Here is a 23610-nt window from a genome sequence, read left to right as displayed (position 1 = left end):
AATTCAGGAAAGATACACAGAAGGCTAATATGTTGCTTAATGATGGGGATACATTCTGAGAAATGCGTTATTAGGTAATTTTACCATTGTGTAAACATCATAGAGTGTACTTGCACAAACCTAGATGGTACAGCCTACTACACACCTAGGCTATATGCTACTAATCTTTTTTGTTTTTTTTTTTTTTTAAAGATTTTATTTTTTCCTTTTTCTCCCCAAAGCCCCCCGGTACATAGTTGTATATTCTTTGTTGTGGGTTCTTCTAGTTGTGGCATGTGGGACGCTGCCTCAGCGTGGTTCGACGAGCAGTGTCATGTCCGCGCCCAGGATTCGAACCAACGAAACACTGGGCCGCCTGCAGCGGAGCGCGCGAACTTAACCACTCGGCCACGGGGCCAGCCCCTATATGCTACTGATCTTATGGGACCACCAGTGTATGTGCAGTCTGTCATTGGTGAAACAACATTATTCGGTGCATGACTATAATGCCTAGAGATATGATCTGGGTAGATGGGAGAATATGAGAAGGAAGATAACTTTTCACTGTACATTAATTAACTCGATTTTTGAACCATATGCAAAAAATTAAATGAATGGAATTAAACAAAAAACACAGTCCTAAAATATCTTGGAGTTGGAGGTACTGGGCACCTGAACTGACTTAGACTTCTTGAAATATTCAGGAACAGGGATGAATGGGGTCACTGTAAGCTTTCTGGGATTATTCACAGCCCCTATGACAAGACCCACTTTTTCATGAGTCTCAGAATAGGTGGGCTACTCAAACACTCTGATACTGCATGCAGCCAATACAAACAAATATTAGGAGCAGCGATTTTAAAAAGTCAATAGAGAGAGGTGAATGGGCCTTTAAATGATCTGGCCACTGTGATTCTTATTGTCATAACTTTTTGGCACTTATTAATACTAAGGGGCACAATCACATGAGGAATATACAATCTGTTCTCTCACTGCCTGGAACTTATTTGCCTTAAGAGGGTAAATACATATTACTCTATGGTCTGGAAAGAAGTCAAATCATGAAAATGTAAAAGGACTTTGTACACCAGAATACAGAGTTCCATTTTGCTTAAGAATTCAGTCTTTGGTTACAAGAAAAGGTGAGTAGTACAAATAAGATGCCAAATGGAATATTCATGATGAAGCTATTAACTTAGCTGAACACCAGGAAGATGAAAGAGCAGAGAGGGAGACTCTAACAGCTGGCAGATCCTGAGGGCTGATTTCTATAAGCTTATATATGTTTTCAGTGGAAAAAGTAGAAATAAAACAGCAGTGAAAGTGCATAATGCACCAATAGACTTTAACCCTGTGATTTTTGGGTTATATACAGTAATTACAATATCCTCAGTACAACTACCCATTTTCAAGCTGATTTACTCCAAAATTAAGTTAGAAATAGAGCTGGTTTCCATACAACTCTTTACTTGAAACGCAGTCTTTCAGAAGAGTGAGCAGACTTGTTTTATACTGCTCTAGAGAACAAAACTATGGGCAGACATCACAAGGAAGTGGAATTTAGCTCAACATAAAGAATCACGCAGCAACTAGATCTGCTAATAGACTGCAACTAGATTCTGCTACCACATGAAGTAATGAGCTCCATATTCAATTAAATTCATCTCCAATACATGCAACACACCATGGCAGGCACAATGTGTACTGTGATATCGCAATACAATAAGAAATACATATATTTGGTTTTCATCTTGGTTCCTGGCACAAAGCTCCTAAAACCCTTGGAACTTCCTGAGTGGCAGGGGTGAAAAGAACATCTTTTGTTATTCATAATAAACTTCTTTCAACCATACCTGAGTTTATGCTAATGAGGTGACTCTTGGTGAGCCCCTAGATAGCTTCAGGATAGGGGCTGGTTGACAGAGTTTGACCATGTGATGGAGGGTTGGAACTTTCAGCTCTACTCCTTGACTTCCAGGGAAAGGAGAGGGGCTGGAGATGGAGTTAATCACCAATTGCCAAAGATTTACCCATTCATGCCTATGGAATAGAACCTCCATAAAACCCCTCAACAATGGGGTTCAGAGGCCTTCCTGATTGGTGAATACATGGAGGTGCTGGGAGGGTGGCACACCCAGAGAGGGCATGGAAGCTCTGCACAGTCCTTCCCCCGATACCTTGCCCTATGCATCTCTTCCATTTGACTGTTCTTGAGTTGTATCCTTCATAATAAACTGGTAATAGTAAGTAAACTGTGTTCCTGAGTGCTGTGAGTGATTCTAGCAAATTATTGAACCTGAGAAGGGGGCCATGGGAACTCTTGATTAATATATATTTTATGAAAACAGCATAAAGCTCATTGGGGAAATTCAGAATACAGAGAAAAGTAATTCTATCACCCAAAGGTAACAACTGCTTAAACCATTTAAAGAAATGGCTGTCAGATTTCTACCAAATGCGAAAAGAACTAGGGGAAAAAAACTGGCCAACATGACTAAATTAATATTCAAGCTCTAGAGCTTTGCCTTACATTTGGATTAAGGAAGTAAAATTTCACTCACAGAAATAGGAGTATATTTGGTTTACAGGTGGGGCTGGTTAAAGGGTCACAAATACCACAAATGTAATAAACACTTGTTCTCCCATATGGAGTTCAAAAAGATTATTTTCAACTAGGAGAACAGGTTTTAGTTTACCTGGCTGAGGCAAAAACTTGAGCTATTTATCAGAGGGCACACTGTAGATGGGCACAGTTGGATGCCCACACTGTAGATGAATGATACTGAGAAAGGAAAATAAAGAAATCTGGAGCAGAGTAACCACCAACCATCATCCCAACAACCTGCTACAGTGTCTGCACATTACCATTACATTCTTGTCCAAAGGCATATAATTATTGTCCTTTTGCACCAATGGACTATGTTCTGACAAAATTTCTACTTTAGGCTAGGCACTGTACTAGCTCCTATTTCTGTAAGGTTTTTTATTTACAGAATTTGATGGGGGGGTGCCTAGTTCACACAGTAATAACAATAATTAATAATGTAATAACAAGCCCCTTTATAATGGTACATTACTGTGTTTTGTTTTAGTTTCACATATATAATAAAGTGGAGCTCAGCCCCAGAGATGTTAAGTATTAGCAACTAGCCTTTTAATAAATGCAATTTGGCAATATGTCAAAAGCCTTAAAATGTGCAAAGGATATTTGTTCAAGTATTATTTATAATAGCAAGAAATATATTGGCAAACTAAGATTCCAACAAAAGGGAATTATTTAAACACTGGTGCATTTCCATAATGGATTATTATTTAGTCAGTAAATATTTTTTAAGATAAATATATATTGACATATTCATAATACAGTAGTGAAAAACAACACATACAAAGTGATCCCCTTTTTCTAAGTGTAAATGAAATCTAATTGTGCCAGGCTTCACCATCCTGTGAATGTCACATTTCCATTCTTACAGTCAAATTATTACAGCACAAGACTGAACTGGCTTAAATGTTTGTTATTATTTGCCCTCAAAGTATCCCTCAAGTTATTTCTGTCTTGAAAAAGGTGGCTTCACATCATGGATGCCAAGTTTGTCAGCTACACTCACCATGCAGGACACATCTTCCTGCTCTGATTCTCACTTTACCATCACCACTGTCCAGAAAGCCACAGGGAGAAACCTCCCCTCTGCCCAGGCCCTCTGGAAAATGCTAATGTTGGAGCCAAAGGAAAGACTCCACAGGCTCCCAAAGCTTCCAAACCTTGGGACAGAATGTCCTTCTTCCTTCACTCAGAAGTTCTCACAGCTACCAATGGACGCAAACAGATGCTATGGAAAGGGAGGAGGGTTTGTACTGGCAGTCTCAATGTTCCAGTTCAACCAGACAAAAGTGGCTTGTTACACATAAATTTGCCAAGAAAAAGGTCTGGAACCATTTATACCAAGTTGTCAACAGTGGTTATCTTTTAGTATTCTGGAAGTTTTTCCTTTTCTTTTTTGTTTATTTGTGATTTTATAATTTTCTTCAATGAATAGGGTTTGTTTTTGAGGCAGGAAAAAAACCAATTTTTTAAGTTAAAAAATTAAATATTTAAGTAGGAAATATATTACTGAGAACCATTTCCTTAAAAAGCAACCTGTAAGAATAATTTCTGTCTCATCTTCACAGTCATCTGGCCTCTAATTCTGCCCCCAACGCCAAGCCTCCTCCTGTCCCATTGTTACTTACATTCCTGAAGACATTCTGTGTCTGTGCAGTAGGACTGGGACTGCCTCAACTACAACGAATAAGAAAAAAGGAAAGTTAGCCACTGGACTTAACCAAAAATGGATACTAGTTATCAGAAAAATGTTTTGTTTTTTAGTGAATGCTACCACATATAAATTGTACCTTCAAAATCAGACACAAACACAGAATACGTTGAGAGGCTGTTCAGTTTTGGGGGATTTTGTTCTACTCAAAATAATTTTCAAATATACTGTGATCTAGTGCAATTCACCTATTTAAACTAAGGACAGATACTCCTGCTGCCACACGTTTTAGACTTTCCAAAGGAAAAGTGCTAAACTGTAGAGGAAAGCTACTAGAAAGAGAGTAAACTTTGTTAATGAGATTTTTTTCTCAATGAAAGTTAGAAACAGAGAAACAAGAGATTATATTGTAGAAAATGCACCTTTGAAAGGAAGGAACATAATTTTTTTTCCTCTTTGCTTACATCTTCATCAACAGTGGGTGAATAAATAAGAAACTAATAAAAATGGCTACCACAGGGGTTGAGGGTAGGATGGAGGAGTAGAGCAGACTCTGACAGAGATGGGAGCTAAAGATTTCAATGTTCATCTTTTTACATAATTTTAGAGCCATGTGATGATCAATTTTATAAAGAAAATTAAACAGAAAAAACCTACCTATCAATAAACATACATCATCCTTTTATGAATGTTCACCCAATGCTGAGGGCTTTGAGGATGTTTAGAAATGATAATCTTATAAATCTTAAAATAGAGATGACTACACAGTAAAGTGAATAAGGAGCATGCGACTCTTCAATTCAGCCTCATTACTTTATAATGACACCCCTTCTCTCCATTAAAGCAGTAACTCACCACCTGCAATTGTTTGGGGAAGCAATTACAGAGCAGTCATGCTTACTTAGCTGGTTAAGCATAGGCTCTGCAGAAAGACAGACTTCAATTTAAAGTCTGTCTCTGCAACTTCCTGTATTTTCAAGACCTTAGGCAAGTTCTTTAACACATCCAAGCTTTAGTTTGCTCATCTGGTAAAGTGGGGATAATATTACCTATAATTGAGTACTAATGAGGATTAAAATAGAGATGCATGTGACATGTAGAATCAACCCAAGAAATGTTAGCTATTATTACTCCTGTGCCACACAAATTATGACCTCATCTAAACAATTATTGAAATTAACTAAACAAATCACTTTTTAAATTGTTTTCTAAGATGATCAGGCTTGCTTTCGTGTACCACTAAAAGTAGTCCTATTTGAATTAGAATGGGAAAACAGATCCTAATTAATATAAAATTATGCTGCCCTTTCTAAATATGCAAGAAATCAACCCAAAAACTCTTTAAAAATATACATTCTAAAGAAATTGAAAAGAAGACTACTAGACCCTTTGGTCACAAAATGGAACTGACAAGTCTCTTAAAATGAATATACTTAAGTTTTATTTATTATGTCCCAATAATGATGTATACACAGTACAAAAATTCAAAAGTACAAAATGGTACTCTGTGCAAGGTAAATCTCCCATTTTCTCCTGTCCCTCAGCCTTGCCAGCACTCGGTTTTCTCGTGAATCTCTCTAGAGATGTTCTTATACTTTTATAAGCACATATATTTTTCCCCATTACTCTTCCACTTCCAAGTAGCATTGCAGAGAAGGTAAAACAAAAAGCGATTTATTAGGTAAAAAGGTCTTTGGATTGAAGAAGAACTACCTAATCACTTAAGATATCAAATAACGAGCAAAAATAACTTTCCTACTCAATTAATTATCCTGGGTTTAATCTTTAGCAATGATATAGCATATCCCAAAATCTATAGCTGTGATATAAACAACCAATAAATTATCAGTTCATTGTACGTTATGTAATAAAATGCCGGCCTTGCCTTTTGCCTATAGTTCTATTTGTTCTTGTCTCAAGGTCTGACTTGCGGGTTACCTGTAGCTCAGTGATATCTATAAATTACATGATTTCCATGTAAAAAGCCCAAAAATCTTTATACATCTATTTCCTCGCAAATCTACTGCCATGCAGGGCCATGTCACCAGCTCCTTCCTCATGCCTCCATCAGTCCCGCCCTCCTTTTCCAGTGTGAGTCTACCAGATGCTCACTGTTCTTTTTTCTCCTCCCTGTGACTATCCAGGGCTGGGTTTCACCACACTCCCTTGTAGTGGGTTTATCGTCTACAGCAGGAGTCGCTAAACTACAACCTGCAGGCTGGAGGCCTATTTTTATAAATAGTTTTCCTGAAACATAGCCACATCCATTCATTTACATATTGTTGCTTTCACTACAACAGCTGAGTTGAGATGGTGCCATAGAGACCCCAAGCCTTAAACATTTACTATTTGGCCCATAAATCACTGAATACTGCTGATAATGACATCAAGTTAAAAATACCTAAGAAATACACATGGGATAAGAGATAAAACATAAATATTTGTGTAGCTATATAAAAATGTTTGTTTATAAATGTGAGATGCTCATTAATTGTCTAGTTATAATACAACAATCATTTATTCACTCACTCATTCAAAATATTTACTGAATGCCTACTTTTGCCAAGGGTAATTCCAGGCACTGGGGCTATGGTGTGAAAAAGACAAAGTTTGTACTCTTACAGACCACACAGTCTTGTGAGGGAAATCAGACAATTAACAAGTATATTATAAAAATGTCAGAGAGCCACGCAGAGACCAAAAATAGGATGGCATGATTGGCAGCAGCCACTTTAAATTAGGCGAGAGAGGCAGTAACACTTAAGGGGATATCTACATGACAGCAAAGATCAAGGGGATGAGCATTGTGGGCATTCCAGGTGGAATAAACAACTAGGAAAGGCCCCTAGGTGAAAACGGGCCCATGAGTTGGTGATGAGGAACCACAAAGCCACTGCAGCTGGAGCGTATGAGCCACGCTACTTAGCTGTTGTATTTAGTCCATCGCAGAACCAACGCTCTCTACATATGCTCAAATCATCAGTTTGCTGTTAAGGTCGTTTGTCTGCCTGCCTCTAATGCTAAGACATACCAATACATAACAGATACCTATATGTTTTATCAATGTGAAATAGGAATACTTTCTCAAGATATTTGAAATATATTTAAATACAAATATATCTTAATATGTTAAAATTTACAAATTATATCACATTTTAAGTGATTTATAACAAATAACTTATAATTTATATCACATATTACATAACAAAAATAACATTACAGAATACTTAGAAATTAATGTGGACTAACTCACTGCCCTAACGCAATTATCATGAACATGTATTCTTTTCTAGTCTGTAGCACATTCACATAATACATGTACATAAGTACAATTATTATAATAACAAATATTTACTGGGAACTTGCATGTGATAGTACTATACTAGGAACTTTAACTTGTCTTATTTAACCGTCACAACCACTGGTGGGAGGCAGGTGCCTACTTTACTGATGAAGAAACTTGAGCTTGGGGGAGGTTAGATAATTTATATCCAGTACTAACTCCAATATCTAAATTCTTAATCACAATTCCACTCTACTTTACAAAAATCTTGTATTATTAATTTTAGTGAACATATCATTAGCGTGAAACAACCACAATTTTGAATGGTTACAAAATACTCCAGTGAGTTGAGGTACTACATAATTGAACTGAAGCAAATTCAGAGTAAAATGAAAATGAAAATGACCATGGGTGTAGTTACTCAACAGTCTCTAAGACCAACACAGCCGATGTTTTCCTTCAGCACTAAAAGAGAGCTCTCTCCCTTTAGCTGTCACTAGGAGGAGGAGTAGGCTTCCCTTTGGGACTATGATAAAAAACGGTAATGTATAATCTGTCCTGCTATACAAGTTTCTAGAAAATCAATCAACTCACATACAGTTGGTAAACAGAGAAACTGTCAGTTCAATGTGGAAGCTGTGTTGGTTCATAAGTGATTTTTCCTAGGTAAGAGAAGCCAGAAGAGTGGAAGCTAAACTATGACTTTCAAGCAGGAAACGAAAAAGCCCTTAGCTCATGCTGTGCTGGCAGGAGCCCTTTCAGCTTTAAGAAAATTAAAGTAAGTGCCCCTCCCCCCCCCCCCCCCCCCCCCCACAGAAACACAACCAAGACTAAGAAGAATTATTCATTGGGATCTTGCTCTTTTGGCTGGTCTTCTATGGGTTCCCGCCTACAATCTTCATGTTCACAAGCAGGCAACACTGCAGGCTCTGAATAACGGGGCACCAAAGTATCATGACCACATTCCTAGTCCCAGACTTGGTGTTTTTTCCAAACCAGTGTGTTGGAATGCATAGTTAGTATGTCAGATTTAAACACTTATGATGGGTAAATTATAGTCTTTGAAGAATTCAAAAACCATTTATTTAGTAAAACAAGAGAATCTCACTGTTTGGATGGAATTCTTTAAACAGAGAGGCCTAATTTACAATTACTCTCAGTTTTTTCTTGACTTATTTGGAGAATACAGTGGTACTACTGATGCTGATTCTGGCTACTCCAAAAGGAAACCATTTGTGAAAACAAACATAATTAGAAGAAAACCAAAGATAACATGTGAAGGAAACAGGCATGGCAGTATCCATAGAATGGAGCCAGACTTCAACTATTTTCTGTGTTATGGTGGGGCGGGGTGAACCATGTGTGGACTATCTACAGCCAATAGTTGCTGTCCAGGAAAACTTTCATGTTAACACTGATCCCAGGATCCCAGGAAAGAAAGCAGATTTAGATCTCCCCACCTAAGCAGGATGGTCACGGAAAGTTCTTGAGGTGAGTTAGCTTCAAAATCGCAGAGACAACATAGTATGAATAGAATAAATGTGTTTCTTCATTGGGGGAAAAGGTAGAAAACAGAGATTAAAAGAACAAAAGAGACTTGGCACAGAGATTTCATGTTAGGGAAAATTGTAGAAGCTAAAATAGTTTATTAGGATATCCAGGAAGCCTAACAGAAAACCTTGGCTGTCAAAGGCTTATGGGAAAAATGTAGATCAAAGAGAAGATTCTAATGACAAAAAGCAGATAAAGGGAATTTCTATGAGGAATCTTACCTTGGAGATAGTCATTGAAAAATATTACAAGAACAGAAAGTCTCTCTTTGGATGTACCTCCTATGAATTGAATGCTCGCATCCCTCCCAAATTTGTATGCTGAAGCCCTAATCCTCAATACGATGGCATTTGGAGGTAGGGCCTTTGGGAGGTAATTAGGTTTAGATGAGGTCATGAGGGGGGAGCCCCATGTCAGGATTAGTGCCCTTATCAGAAGAGAAAGAGATCAGAGCCCTCATTCTCTCTGTGTCATGTGAGGATACAGCAGGAAGGCAGCTGCCTGCAAACCACGAAGAAAGCTATCATCAGACACCAATTCTGCTGGCACCTTGATCTTGGACTTTCTAGCCTCCAGAATTGTGAGAAATAAATGTTTGTTGTTTAAGCCACTCAGTCTGTGGTATTTTGCCATAGCAGCCAGAGGCAGCTAAGACAGTACCTAAAGAAGAGCTAATTCGCTATTTTTCTATGTCTGCTCAAAAACTTCACATATATTGGAGATGCCCTTCTTTCCCATGCACAGGAGCTGCCTGGGGACTGATAAGCAGTGTGGTACAGAACAGCAGTTAAAAAGAGAAGCTTTAGGGGCTAGCACCATGGCGTAGTGGTTAAGTCTGGCGTGCTCTGCTTCAGCAGCCCAGGTTTGCAGGTTCGGATCCCAGGGATGGACCTACTCCACTTTCAAGCTATGCTGTGGCAGCAACCCTCATACAAAATAGAGGAAGACTGGCACAGATGTTAGCTCAGGGCCAATCTTCCTCAAGGAAAAAAAAGAGGAAGATTGGCAACAGATGTTAGCTCAGGGCCAATCTTCCTCACCAAAAGAGAGAGAGGGGGGAAAAAAACAACAAAGAAGTCAGAGGTATCTGGGTTCAAATTCTGTCCCTGTTACTTTCTAAGGCAGAGTTTCAAACTACAAAAGAGAGAAATATAATCCATTATAAACCTTAAGATCATTGTGAGGATTAAGTGATATAATTAAATACATATAACATTAAACATATAATGTATATAAAAAACTCAGTTTGTGGCCCATAGGATAATGTTTTCAGATCATAGCAATATGCAGGAAAGGGGGGAAAAGTTCTTTTAATATTAAATGGGGCTACCTGTTTGTGCAAATAAGTCTGCTCAAATTTATCACTATTTTTTTAAAAAATGAAATGCCAAAACTAACAACAAAAAAGTACTTTCAAATCAATGACTAAACAGTTGGTCAACGTCCTCACTGACCAGACCTCTCACAGCTCACAGTCAATGGTGGCTTGAAAATCTCTGAGCAGTAAGATTCCTGCAGTTTTCCTCAAAACACAAATACAGAAAAGCATTCATCCGTTTGGCAAATACTTAATGACTGCCTTCTACGTGCATTTTGTCAAAGTAAAGTTTTCAGATTTTAAGAGACTGTATTTTGGCCAACTTCCTCAGAGGAATTACATGTATCAGCTTTATTTGCAACAACTAAATTCCTGGCCCACTTGACAGCAAGATACTGAAAAAATGGAAATAGGAGATAGTTGTGCCCAGTTTAAAGTATTCTAACTGGTTGTCAGCATCAGGTCATGGGTTTCAATACGGGGTTTGGGAAATACAGTCACAGAAATAACCTATATCATGGATCCACAGATGTAATGGAGAGCCTAACAGGCAAAATAAAAACGTAAGGCCCCATGAAAAAAACTAAAACATTTCCTACATTCTTATGTTGCTCAGTAACGTTCTAGAGGTTGTTAGGGATAGAGCAGTGAACAAAATGGACAAACTCCAACCATCCAATGATAACCATTTCATTAACACTTTGGTTAATGTGTTCCACATATGCATTTTTGTAATAATATATATATATACATATAATTTTACAAAACAGGACACTCTCCATGTTGTTTTGCTATCTTTTTGCCACACTCAACAAGTAGTCGCAAAGCTTTTAATGCCAAAACCCAGCTCTACACAACTTTTAATGCTGCACAACATTCCATTTAATTCTATCATTTCCAAATTTGTATATGGAAAACAATGCTGTGGTGAATGTTCCTATAAATACATTCTTACATATTTAATCTCTTTAGGATAAGGAGAAGAGTTGCGAGAATAAAGGTATGCACACCTTAGGTTGCCAAATTACACACTGCCAAATTACAGAAGGGGAATTTTAAAGAAATGACAAAATACAAAGTACATTCAATTCTGGTATTCCTGCATAATCACACCACATCCAGTGTTTCAACAGGGAGACCAGCTAGCACCTAATATTTCTGATCACATTTAGTTCTTAATGACTAAGTAGCATCTCTACCTATTTTCCTACAATAGTAACAAAAATAACTTTGAAAGACCACAATAATCCATGCACATTTAAGCCTCAAAACTTCAGGGGCTGGCCCCAGGGCCGAGTGGTTAAGTTCACACACTGCACTTTGGTGGCCCAGGGTTTTGCCAGTTCGGGTCCTGGGCGCGGACATGGCACTACTCATTAGGCTATGCTGAGGTGGCGTCCCACATGCCACAACTAGAAGGACCTACAACTAAAAAATGTACAACTACGTACTGGGGGGATGTGGGGAGAAAAAGCAGAAAAAAAAAGATTGGCAACAGTTGTTAGGTGCAAATCTTAAAAAAAAACACCTTCATATAATTAGGTTAAAAGCAAGTCCGAACATTCTGAAATTATTTTTTTAAATGCCTAACGCTAACAGGTTGGGCTACTTTGCCCAAATGATATATATATACTTTCCCTAATCCTACAAAATACCTTCTGAATTTGAGTTTAATTTGTTGAACTAAAATCATCACGCAATTTATGGCCACTGACGAGACATACAATTTATATGCTATACCCTTATGATACAGTCTATTTGATTATATATAAAGGCATATAAATGCATAGATACGTGACTAGAAAGTCCACAAACTCAATGCAACCTCTGGCCAAGTGAGCAATAGTGGTCATGAGGTGAGATGGGGGAGGGGTGACAACAGGAAGAGGATTTTGACATTCTGCTCTATTTTTCTACATTATTTCAAAGGTTCATAACTTATATATTTACATAATACTTGTGTTATTAAAAAAAAGACAAAATTCCAATAATAAGACACTGTTAAAAATGAGGCTGACTTTGATTTGCTATTTTGGACTGAATGTTTGGGTCCCCTCAAAATTCATATGTCGAAATCCTAATCCCCAATGTGACGGCAGTCAGAGGTGGGGCCTTTCAGAGGTGATTAGGTCATAAGTGGGATAACTGCTCTCATAAAAGACAGCCCAGTTTGCTTTCTGGCCCTCCTCTACTATGCGAGGATCCAAGGAGGAAATGGCCACCTGGAGCCGGGAAGAGGGCCCTCACCAGAACCTAACCGTGCTGCCACCCTGAGCTTGAACTTTCAGCCTCCAGAACTGTGGGAAAAAAATTTCTGTTTTTCTGTAAGCCACTCAATCTATAGCATTATAAGCCACTCAAGCTATAGTATTGTTTTAGAAACCTGAACTAAGACATTTGCTAATATAAAAAGATATATGAAGTGAAAAAAAACAAGTAGCAGAAACGTACATATACTATGATCCCTTCTATGTAAAACAAATTTCTAGAAAGATATATATGGCAGACTGTATTTTCTAAAAACGGCCACAGCAGTATCTTCAGTAACATGTGCTCTTCCAGAATCTTGCCAACTCTATCAAGAGGTGGAGTCTCTTAACTCAAAAATAAAGTCAATTAAAATTAAAATTAATTAATCAAAATTAACTCAAAATGGATAGAAGACTTGAATGTAAGACCTAAAACCATAAAATTCTGAGAAGAAAACATGGGCAGTAAGCTCCTTGGTGATGAGTTTTTGGATCTGACTCCAAAAGCAAGGCAACAAAAAACAAGCGAGACTACATCAAACTAAAAAGCTCTGCACAGCAAAGGAAACCATCAAAAAAATGAAAAGGCAACCTACAGAATGGGAGAAAATATTTGAAAATCATATATCTGATATGGGGTTAATATCAAAATATATAAAGTACTCAATACAACTCAATAGCAAGAAAAAAACAATCCAATTAAAAAATGGGCAGAGGAGCTGAATAGACATTTTTCCAAAGAAGACACAGATGGACAACAGGTACATGAAAAGATGTCCAACATCACTAATCATTAGGGAAATGCAAGTCAAAACCACATGAGATATCACCTCACACCTGTTAGAATGGCTATCATCAAAAAGACAAGAAATAAGTTTCAGTGAGGATACGGAGAAAAGGGAACCCTTGTGCACTCTTGGTGAAAATGTAAATTGTGCAGCCACTACGGACAACAGTATAGAGGTTCCTCAAAAAACTAAAAATAAAACTACCATATGATCCAGCAATTCCACTTCTGGGTATTTATCTGAAGAAAACAAAAACACTAATTTGGAAAGATATATGCATCCTCATGTTCATTGCAGCATTATTTTCAACAGCCAAGATATAGAAATAACCTAAGCATCCATCAATGAATAAATGGATAAAGAAGATCTGGTATACACATACAATGGAATACTATTCGGCCATAAAAAAGAATGAAATCTTGTCATTTGCAACAACATGGATGGACCCTGAAGGCATTATGATAAGTGAAATAAGTCAGAGAAAGACAAATACTGTGTAATCTCACTTATGTGTGGAATTTAAAACAACAAAAACAACAACAAACCAAGCTCCTAGGTACAGAGAACAGATTGGTGGTTGCCAGAGGTGGGGGCTAGGAGGGAGGCGAAATGGGTGAAGGGGGTCAAAACATACAAACTTCCAGTTATAAAATAATTTAGTCATGGGGATGTAATATATAGCAGATGACTACAGTTAATAACATTGTATTGCATATATGAGAGTTGCTAAGAGAGTAGATCTTAAAAGTCCTTATCACAAAAAAAAATTTCTAACTATGTATGGTGGCAGATGTTAACTAGATTTATTGTGGTGTTCATTTCACAATATATACAAGTATCAAATAATTATGTTGTACACTTGAAACTACTATGTTATTTGTCAATTATACCTCAATTTTTTTGTTTTTTAAAGATTGACACCTGAGCTAACAACTGTTGACAATCTTTTTTTTTTTTTTTTTCCTTCTTGTTCTCCTCAAAGGCCCCCCAGTACATAGCTGTATATTCTAGTTGTGAGTGCCTCTGGTTGTGCTATGTGGGACGCTGCCTCAGCATGGTCTGATGAGGGGTGCCATGTCCGCACCCAGGATCCGAACAGGCAAAACCTTGGGCCGCCAAAGCAGAGCGCCCAAACTTAACCACTTGGCCACAGGGCCAGCCCCTATACCTCAATTTTTTAAAAAAAGGAGAGATGGAGTTTACTTCCCCCCTTCTTGAACCTGAGCAGGCTTGTGACTGCTATAACCAAAAGTATAGCAGAAGTGTTGTATGCTGCCTGATTCTCTCCCTCCCCATCCTCTCTTGGGATGGACGCTTACCCTTGGAATCAAGCCACCATACTGTCAGGAAGCCAAGAAGCCACACGAAAAGGCCAAATGTAGGTGTTGTGGCTGACAGTACTGGGTAGGGTTTCAGCCACCCACCAGCATCAACTGCCCCTGAGGAATGAGCCTCCAGATGCTCCCTGCACCCAGCCTCTGAGGCTTCCAGCTAAGAACCGAGACTGAGCAGCAGACAAGCCGTCTCCTCTGTGTTCTGTATGAACTCCAGACACACAGTTTATCAGCTTAATAAAAGGTTGGTTTATGCCACCAAGTTTTGGGGTAATTTCTTATGCAGCCATAATAACTGGAACAAGATAAAAAGCTGTTAATAGTTTATATTCAGTAAAGTGGCAATGAGAGGTTGGGGAGCAGAGAGAGACTTTTACTCTTCCCTTTCTGCACTTAGCACTGCTTGAATTTTGCGCCATGAGGACAGGCAATAGTTACTTTATCTTTTAAATAAAACACAACCTCACTTCCTAATTAGTAAAATCAATTAGACCACTAACTACAGAAGGATGATCACCTTCAAGTGCCTGTATGTTACTGATAAAAAGTATTAAAATTTGAAAGAAGAAAGTCCACTAAACTTTCTTTGATTGACTAAAATAAAACCCAAGAGTTAATCATATGATTAAAAAGTCTTTGCAGCATAAGGAAAATGCTAAATATTATTAGTAAATTGGGGGAAAAATATATATACACCATAGTATCTAAATATATATTTGTTAGAAAGATCTGGGAAGATGCACACCAAATTCATCTAGGCAAGTCGGGAATAAGCCAGACAGAAGTGAGGAGTTTAGTCTTACCTTTAATGTATTGCTTATCTTTTCAAAAGAACATATTCATATATTATTTATATTAATAATTAAATATTTTAGAAAAATTTTAAAATAAATAAAGAGGAAAAGATACTAGTAATAGATATATTTTCTGGGTACAGCGGTCTCTCAAGAAACTTTTCAGGCACACGTATTTTTCTTGCCATCAGTCTTAACGTGACTTAGCTCAGTAGATGATAGTCATAATGTACAGGGCCTTCAGGCCTATAAAAAGGAATCTGACCAAGGATTTCCCAGAACACATGCTTACAGTATTTTAATATAGAAACAAACGTAAGTAAATTAAAGATGTAGAAGTTCCAGTAACATTGTTTAGATTAGAGCTGAAATACAAAGTTCAACAAACAAACAAAAAGGGGATTATCTGCATTCCAAATCTTAGGTTACAACAGAGAAGAGGAAAAACACAGAGCATAATCCAAGTTCACATTTCTAAATCTAGCTGTTCTCTCTTTCTGGAACTCCTATCATTAATAGGAGAAACTATATACCAAGAGACAGCCAGTCAAGGAGAACAGGAGGAGAAGAAAGTGGCAAGGGGGCAGAAGAGGGTGAAACCAGAAGAATTCTGCAAATGGCTCCAATGGGAATGGAAAGACCCTCTAGGCTGTTTTATGGCTATAAGGAAATATGAGTGATTAAAAAAAAATTAGATATAGTGGTTATAAGGAAATACCTTTTTTTTTTTTTTTAAAGAATATTACCCTTGGAGGGGGGCCCACACACAAAAAAATAATACTAGACAACTTAAAAGAACAATTTATAATTAGCTTACAGTTTTATGTTGGCATCTTTCTACATATGTAGTAGTATTCTACCACATCACTAAAACTCCATATTTATCACTGAGCACATTTCCATATTAAATCAAGTAATAAAACACAGTATTATATGTAACATGAAAAAGAGATCTGACTTTAATTGAGAGAGACTCACTGTATATTTTTATCTACCTCTTTGAGTCTATTAGCCAGTGTTTAACAAGTACAACATGAAAACTCTAATTATAGTATTAGACTAAGACAGAAAAATGTATGTAATGTGAGATAACTGTATTTTTTGGACACTGAACATTTTGGGACTCCATTTTTGTGAACATTCCTGAGACAAATGGAAACACACATGCACCAGGCAAAATACAACTGCCTTAAGAACTGGCTAACCCTTGCGTAACTCAACAATGTAATTAAATCATAGGAAGGAGACAGGCCAAGAGAGTAAGCAAAGCTTTGTCATGAGCACCCCAAAATGGGCATTCTTTGTACTGCAGTCTTATCAACTTTGAACTTAAACACTGTTTATAATGAATCACTTAAAACCCGCCTATAGTAATACAGAAATAGTCATTTGCTTTAAAGTCCATATTGCAGATAGACAATAAAATGAATGAAAATCAGATTTATATTCTTTGTACTAGTATAGCTTAGCAGTTAAGCAGTCAAAACTTACATAATCAGTGATGAGGCAGTAGTAAAGAGGAGTCTGAATTGCTGATTTTGTCCATTAAGCCTTAAGAGACATACAAGCTTTTTCTATTTTTATATATTTTTTTACATTCTGATGAATGTAAAAGGAAAATCTCCATCTGAGGCTTTCTATGAGCTTAAAATAGTGCCTAGACTCCCTTCAAACTCTCCCCAGTGTAACACTGTTATGAGTCTGAGGTAGATCCCTTGGAACCTCTTCCACGCATTTACAAACATATCATACTGACCCACACACACTCTAACCTGCAAAAACTTCTCTGTGGCTTTCATTAGCATTTCTCACATACTTCTAAAATATGTTTCTTCTTGTATTGCTAAATAGTTTTTGCATTCTCTGTTGTTCAGGACATAAAGGTCCATATCTTTTTGAAGGATTCTATCTTTTGTCAATATTATTCCCGTGTTCCATTTAATTGTTTTGGCTTTGAATTATATTTTGTCTGAGATCTAGAGTATCACATTATTTTGGGACAGCTTTTCATAGTCCTTTATCACTTATCTATGATACTTTGTTTTCAGTGTCTGTCTCTGTTGTAAACAGCATTTAAAAACCCCAGTCTCTCTCTTCTAACAGGGGACTATAACCCACTCACACAGAACATTTTACTTTATGCTTTCTATTAACTCTCTTTCTCTTCTTTCTTCTTGCCTGCCTTCATAAGTTCATTCTGGTTCCTTTTTTTTTCTTAGCTCTGATTTTCCTCCCATTCAAAGGTTCTCAAATGCGTCAGTACTAGGGCACCCTGGCTATCTGAGAGGCAGATCTTTGGTGATTGTTATTAGCTTGCATCCCACATGACTTTCAAATGCCCCGTCACACATTCATATAAGTGAAAAACCTGAGCCTATAATCGAAGTTCATTTCAAAGAAAAACACAAAGTATTCTTCGGATGGTTTGACTTGACACTGAATTATCAAGGAATTTAACTGGACATTAGCACTTAAATCAAGGGAAAATTATACTTAGTTTTGTTTATAACTTTACCAAGAATTGTTCACCATTTCAGAAAATCATGTTGCTGGTGCTATTTAAGACCAGTATAACATACTTGTGTGAGTCTGCATTTACAGCCATAACACTCATAACTATTACATCTTGTCTTCTAATGTAGCTGTGCCCGACCATATCATGGCCCACTTATTTTCTTCCATTGCTTTGTTTTTCTGTTCATATTTATTAGTGAAAGACTAGGTTGGTGAGCAGCTAAGATATACAAACAGCTTCCCTTATCAAGGAAGCATGCAGGCAGGCTAGAGAATCTCTTAATGCTCAAGTAGGGAAGGCTTCATTCTAAGGCTTTATGGTACATTTCATTCCTGGACCAGGCATTCTTTCTTTTCCTTCCTACTTTACATCCACTCTAAAGGTCTGCGGTTACCTCAGCTTCTCTCTTGGTCCTTAACACTCAACTAGAAGCCCTCCCCATGAATATCTTTCATTTTTCTTAGAAAGCAGTAATCCTGGTTTTAGTCTGGTAGCAAAGGCCTCAGCCAGTACCTTATATTCCACAGATGGAAAAGATGCACAACATATCCAGCTATCCAATGGACTCACACTTCCTCTTTGTACTCGCTAACTTAGGTTTTTACTTTTTGTTATGTTGTTTTAATTTTTATGAGTTATTCATGTACACAGTTTAGAGTTAAACAGTTCTACAAGTTTGTTCAAAAAAAAGAAGTTCCTCATCCCTTCCTACCTATTTTCCCCTCCACAGAGGCAACTACTTTCAACATTTAGCTGATAATTTTAGTATTTATCTCCATGTATTTATATATAAACATGTATTATTGCTACTTCTTGACTTTTCAGTTTTAAGCATTATCCATTGATTCACCAGTATAGAATATGAAGACCTGGTTCTCTTTCTTTTCCTGACCCCACCGCACATACACACTCTTCCCATCTCCTAGTAACAGTTATATCATAAATTCATTTAGTTCAATAGTCAGGTTTTTTTTGTTTTTTTTTTAAGATTTTATTTTTCCTTTTTCTCCCCAAAGCCCCCCGGTACATAGTTGTATATTCTTCGTTGTGGGTCCTTCTAGTTGTGGCATGTGGGACGCTGCCTCAGCGTGGTTTGATGAGCAGTGCCATGTCCGCACCCAGGATTCGAACCAACGAAACACTGGGCCGCCTGCAGCGGAGCGCGCGAACTTAACCACTCGGCCACAGGGCCAGCCCCTCATTAGTCAGTTTTAACATTACTATGACTATGTACATGCTCTTCACAGTTGAGCCATGTAGTAAACTATAATTACTTTTTCTTTTCAGTACTATTTTCTGTGTTTCCTTAAAGTTAGTAAAAGTCTTTTTTCTCCCATTTACTTGGTTTTCTGTAACTTTTGACAACTTTTCTCAGTTAGCTAGATCACAAGCTGTCTAGACTCACCAAGTATTCTACTGATTCATCTTCTGACAAAGTCTCTTCTAGAGCTGTGTGATGCCCTCCCAACTAAACCTGTTGTCCTACGGTCCTAGTGCACAGCTATCACCCTGGGAGGTCCCTTTATCAGTATCCTGGAAGTTACTTTTGCCTCTCTCCTGCTTTCTACACTACAAATCTTAATTTTCTTTCTTGATTTACGCCTTCATTTTGGTGAATAAGAGTTCATCCTCTAGTAACTATCTAAGAAAGAGCACACGAGATAAAATTTTTGAAGACCCTCTCCTACCTGATAATTCGGTTGGATACAGAATGCTAGATTGGTAATAATTTCCCTTCAGAATTTAAAGTCATTGTGCTGATGTCTTCCAGTTTTGCTGTTGAAAAGTCTAAAAGTCTTTAGACTCTTGATCTTTCATATGCGACCTGTATTTTCCAACAACAGCAAGGCAGCTAGAATTGTTAGAACAAAGCGAAAGGGGAAGCGTGGGGTGGAGAGGCACAGGTCATGTAAGGCCATGTAAATTTAGTTTTTTTCACTCAGTGTCATGGGGAGTTACTGTAGGATTTTGAGGCAAGGAGGAACGTTATCTGACTTATCAGAAATGGATCACTTCAGCTACTGTAGTTAGACTAAACTTGAAGAGAGTAGGGCACAGCAAGAGGGCAGAAGCAAGGAGACTCATAAGGAGGCTAATTTCAATAATCCGGGCAAGAGATGATGGTAGATTAGATCAGGATGTTGCACTGGAGGTGTGAAAAATGGCTGGATCCTGGATATATTTTTAAGGCTGAGCCAAAGGACTTGTTTCTGTATTAGCTATGGGGTTGAAAGAACAGAGGAAAAGAGGACCCAAAAGTTATTGCCTGAGCAACCAGAATGATGGAGTGAATAGAGAAGACAGAGAAGTATAAGCTTGGGGGCAAGAAAAGAAGTTTGGTTACACACCATCAAGTGTAAGATGTCTATCCAAGTGGAGATGTTGCATTGACAGCTGGATAGATACAAGTCTGGAATTCAGGAGCAGGAGCATGTTAGCAGGACTAGCTTGGCGGCATGACTTTGCCTCTCATTTTGGCACTTAACCTCCCTTTGGTCCTATTCATTTTCTATGCCAGGTTCTCTAATGTGAGCCACATAATATCCTTTTAATATGTCCTTTCCTGATGAAATCAGCCAGAACTTCTATTACTTAAAATGAAGAACCTTAACTGATATCATGACTGAATCAGAAAAACAAGTAGTTTTAAGTTGTGAATGAACAGAACTTTATTAAAATGGAAAGGAACTAATGGTAAAATCTTAACTTCTCCTAAGTTGAATATATCCCTTTGCAAAGCCCATCTATTTCCAGAGAATAGGCAAAACTAAACTGCAGCCCAGCATACAACTGCATTAACCATAAATAATCATTAAAACCTTCAAGTTGCACCAGGTTTTTACTTGCTATTAGCACTTCAAATCCTCAGGAATTGATAATACTCCAACCCACAAGAAAACCCAATTTTATTACATGAGGTCAAAAATAACAAACATTCCAAATTAGTACTTGAAATTACTAAGATGCTACTCTATTACAAGGATGAATTAAATGTCCATTTTTAGAAAAATGAGAATAAATCTCTGCTCTGTCATCATACTATAACACAATATTATTACATCTAAGAGTTTCCTGAGCACACAGACATCTAAATTCTGGTAGTTATAAATAATACAGAAAAATTATACCCTCAGATAAATTGCTTTTAAGATATCGGCTGGGGAGTTAGACTTTCACAGAGTAATAAGACAATAGGTACTAAGAAAAAAGGTCCTCTGAAGTATAAGAGTAGAAGATAATAAATGCATAAGAGGTAGAAAAGCCTAGTATATTATAAAAGACTACTGGTGACATTTAAATGAAAAAATTTACAGTTTTTGTTAAATAATCTTTTTCTGATTATAAAATATATTATCACAGAAAATACAGGAAACTATAAAAGAGAAGTTTCACCCCATATTCTACAACCCAGAGACAACTACTGTTAACATTTTGGTATATTCTCTTCTAGTCTTTTTACCTACGCACACATATCTATGATATGTGTGTGTGTACATAAAGCAAGACCATACATTAAATGTTATTTTTATACCCTGCTTATTTCACTTTATATAATACATACATTCCCCTTGTGTTATTAAATACTCTTCAAAGACAGAATTATTTTAAACATCTGTAATAAAGATTCCATCACATGAATGTGCCTTGATATAACCACTGCCCTACTGGTAAGCAATTAGGTTGTTTATAGCCTTTCACTACTATAATGTTACAGTAAACAGTATTATACATAAATATTTGAATTTCTGAATTTAGAGATTCTATTTCCAAAGATACTTCTTCAGAAAAAATGTTTAAAAAGTACTTAAATATCAAGAAAGTAGATATGGCCCCAAAATGCCAGTTGATTCTGAATTTAAATAAAAGAAGAAATAGGCATGAAATGAAAATTATAAAGCACAATTCCATTCAAACAAATGTCCATCAAACCTAATCAGCAAGTTTCCTTAATGAGTCTCTCCTCCCTTCTGGAATCTTCAATACTGCTATCAGCATGTTATACACGAGCAGATCACCCATCACTAATATTTATATTGTGTGAAACTATCCAGGATAGACTCAAAATTGTGGATTTTTAAAGGATGTGTAAAATCTAAAATCTACTTTAACATAATTACAAAGTACTTCAAACCAGGATTGCTATAAACAATGTCCCATCAAGCATGAATTAATGTACCCATTTTTTTTTTTAAAAGCTAAACATTAGCTTTTACAGACAATCTACTAAAGAGAATAGAAATGTACAGGGGATCAGAAAAAGTAGGACTTAGTTCTAGCCATCTCTCAAAAGGAGCAGAACTAAGAAAAAAGCACGATGCTACTATGTTAAAAACAAAAAATACCATTCTAAGAAATAAAAAGAACTAGTATGTAGACCTTATTAAAAATTCGTCTCCTAAGAAAACTTACCACAGTTAAATTATAAGTCTATTTTTTGTTCCTAATATCACAGTAATTTGAAAAAATTTTTGCCTTATGTTTGATTGAATTTAGACATAAAAACTATCAGCTCTTTAACTTCATAAACAAACAGGAGAAAATATTTTTTAAATACTCTCTCCTCAGACTCATCTATTTTTACATCAAGTTATCAGAGATGACATTATATTTCTATATCCACAAGAGTCTGATTTAATTTATAAGTTCTTAGTTTATTGCTTTCCCTCTATGGCATTCTTAAGGATCATTAAGTCCTAGTATATACTGATTCTAAAAGGAGTATCATTCAACAAGAAACACACTTCAGATCACTAAATGCAGATACTGAGTCTGTAGAAAATCTGCTTATTAACTATCAACAACTCAAATATTTGAGCAAATGTTTGTACCTGCCTTTATTAACTGGCCTATGATAATATACCCCTGTATAAGAGTATGCTAAAACAACAAAATGTTGTTATAGTGTATAACATAATAATAATATACTTTATTGTCAACAATGGTCAAATTTCTCCTTTTGTACATAGAAAGTATAAAGTATAATACAGAGACAGCCATGTATTTAAGCTTTTGGACTAGGAAAGTCTTATAAACTCTAGAATTCAAATCTTACTACCATCAACTCAATGAGACTATACAAAGCCTGTTGTTCAGAAACCTGCCTGCTTCTGTCCAGTAATTGATTTGGATTTGGAAATGCTTTATATAGAGATTTCTATTGTTACATCATTTGTTAGAGTAGGATTAGAACCATATCATAACAGAAACTGTGACTTCATAGCAGTTTTTTTGGTAAACAAGCTCCATATAGTGAAGACTATATGCATTAATTTAGAACAGAAAAGGCTGTACACAAATGTGTGTTACCCACCCAAGATGGTGAATTTCACTAACACACATTTACCACAATTAAAGACAGCAATCTCTTTTTATCTCCAATAAAAGGATTGTTGGCAAGCATTTTAACCATTATGACTAACCACTGGAATTTCCATTATAAAATAATTTTCAGTGACCATCATATGAAAATCTTCCACCAACCAACATTCTCACAAAAACAGGAGAGAAGGGGTACAGTTCAGTCCTGAATAGGACGTCCTGTTCAT

The 23610-nt window shown here is 36.8% G+C and overlaps 1 protein-coding gene across 1 annotated transcript in view; it reads right to left on the bottom strand.

Annotated features, from left to right (window-relative positions):
- The window catches only part of SMIM14 (small integral membrane protein 14), a 59921-nt gene that overhangs the window by 10246 nt on the left and 26065 nt on the right, over positions 1–23610 (bottom strand). The window contains exon 3 of the mRNA XM_014857216.3: positions 4210–4258. Within this exon, the coding sequence (XP_014712702.1) occupies positions 4210–4258 (49 nt within the window). The remainder of the gene's footprint in view (positions 1–4209; positions 4259–23610) is intronic.

This window comes from Equus asinus, chromosome 3, assembly GCF_041296235.1.
Source record: "Equus asinus isolate D_3611 breed Donkey chromosome 3, EquAss-T2T_v2, whole genome shotgun sequence".
In the NCBI taxonomy this organism is placed as follows: domain Eukaryota; kingdom Metazoa; phylum Chordata; class Mammalia; order Perissodactyla; family Equidae; genus Equus; species Equus asinus.
The sequence above is the reverse complement of the archived record's forward strand: the minus strand, read 5'-3'. Positions and strand labels throughout refer to the sequence as shown.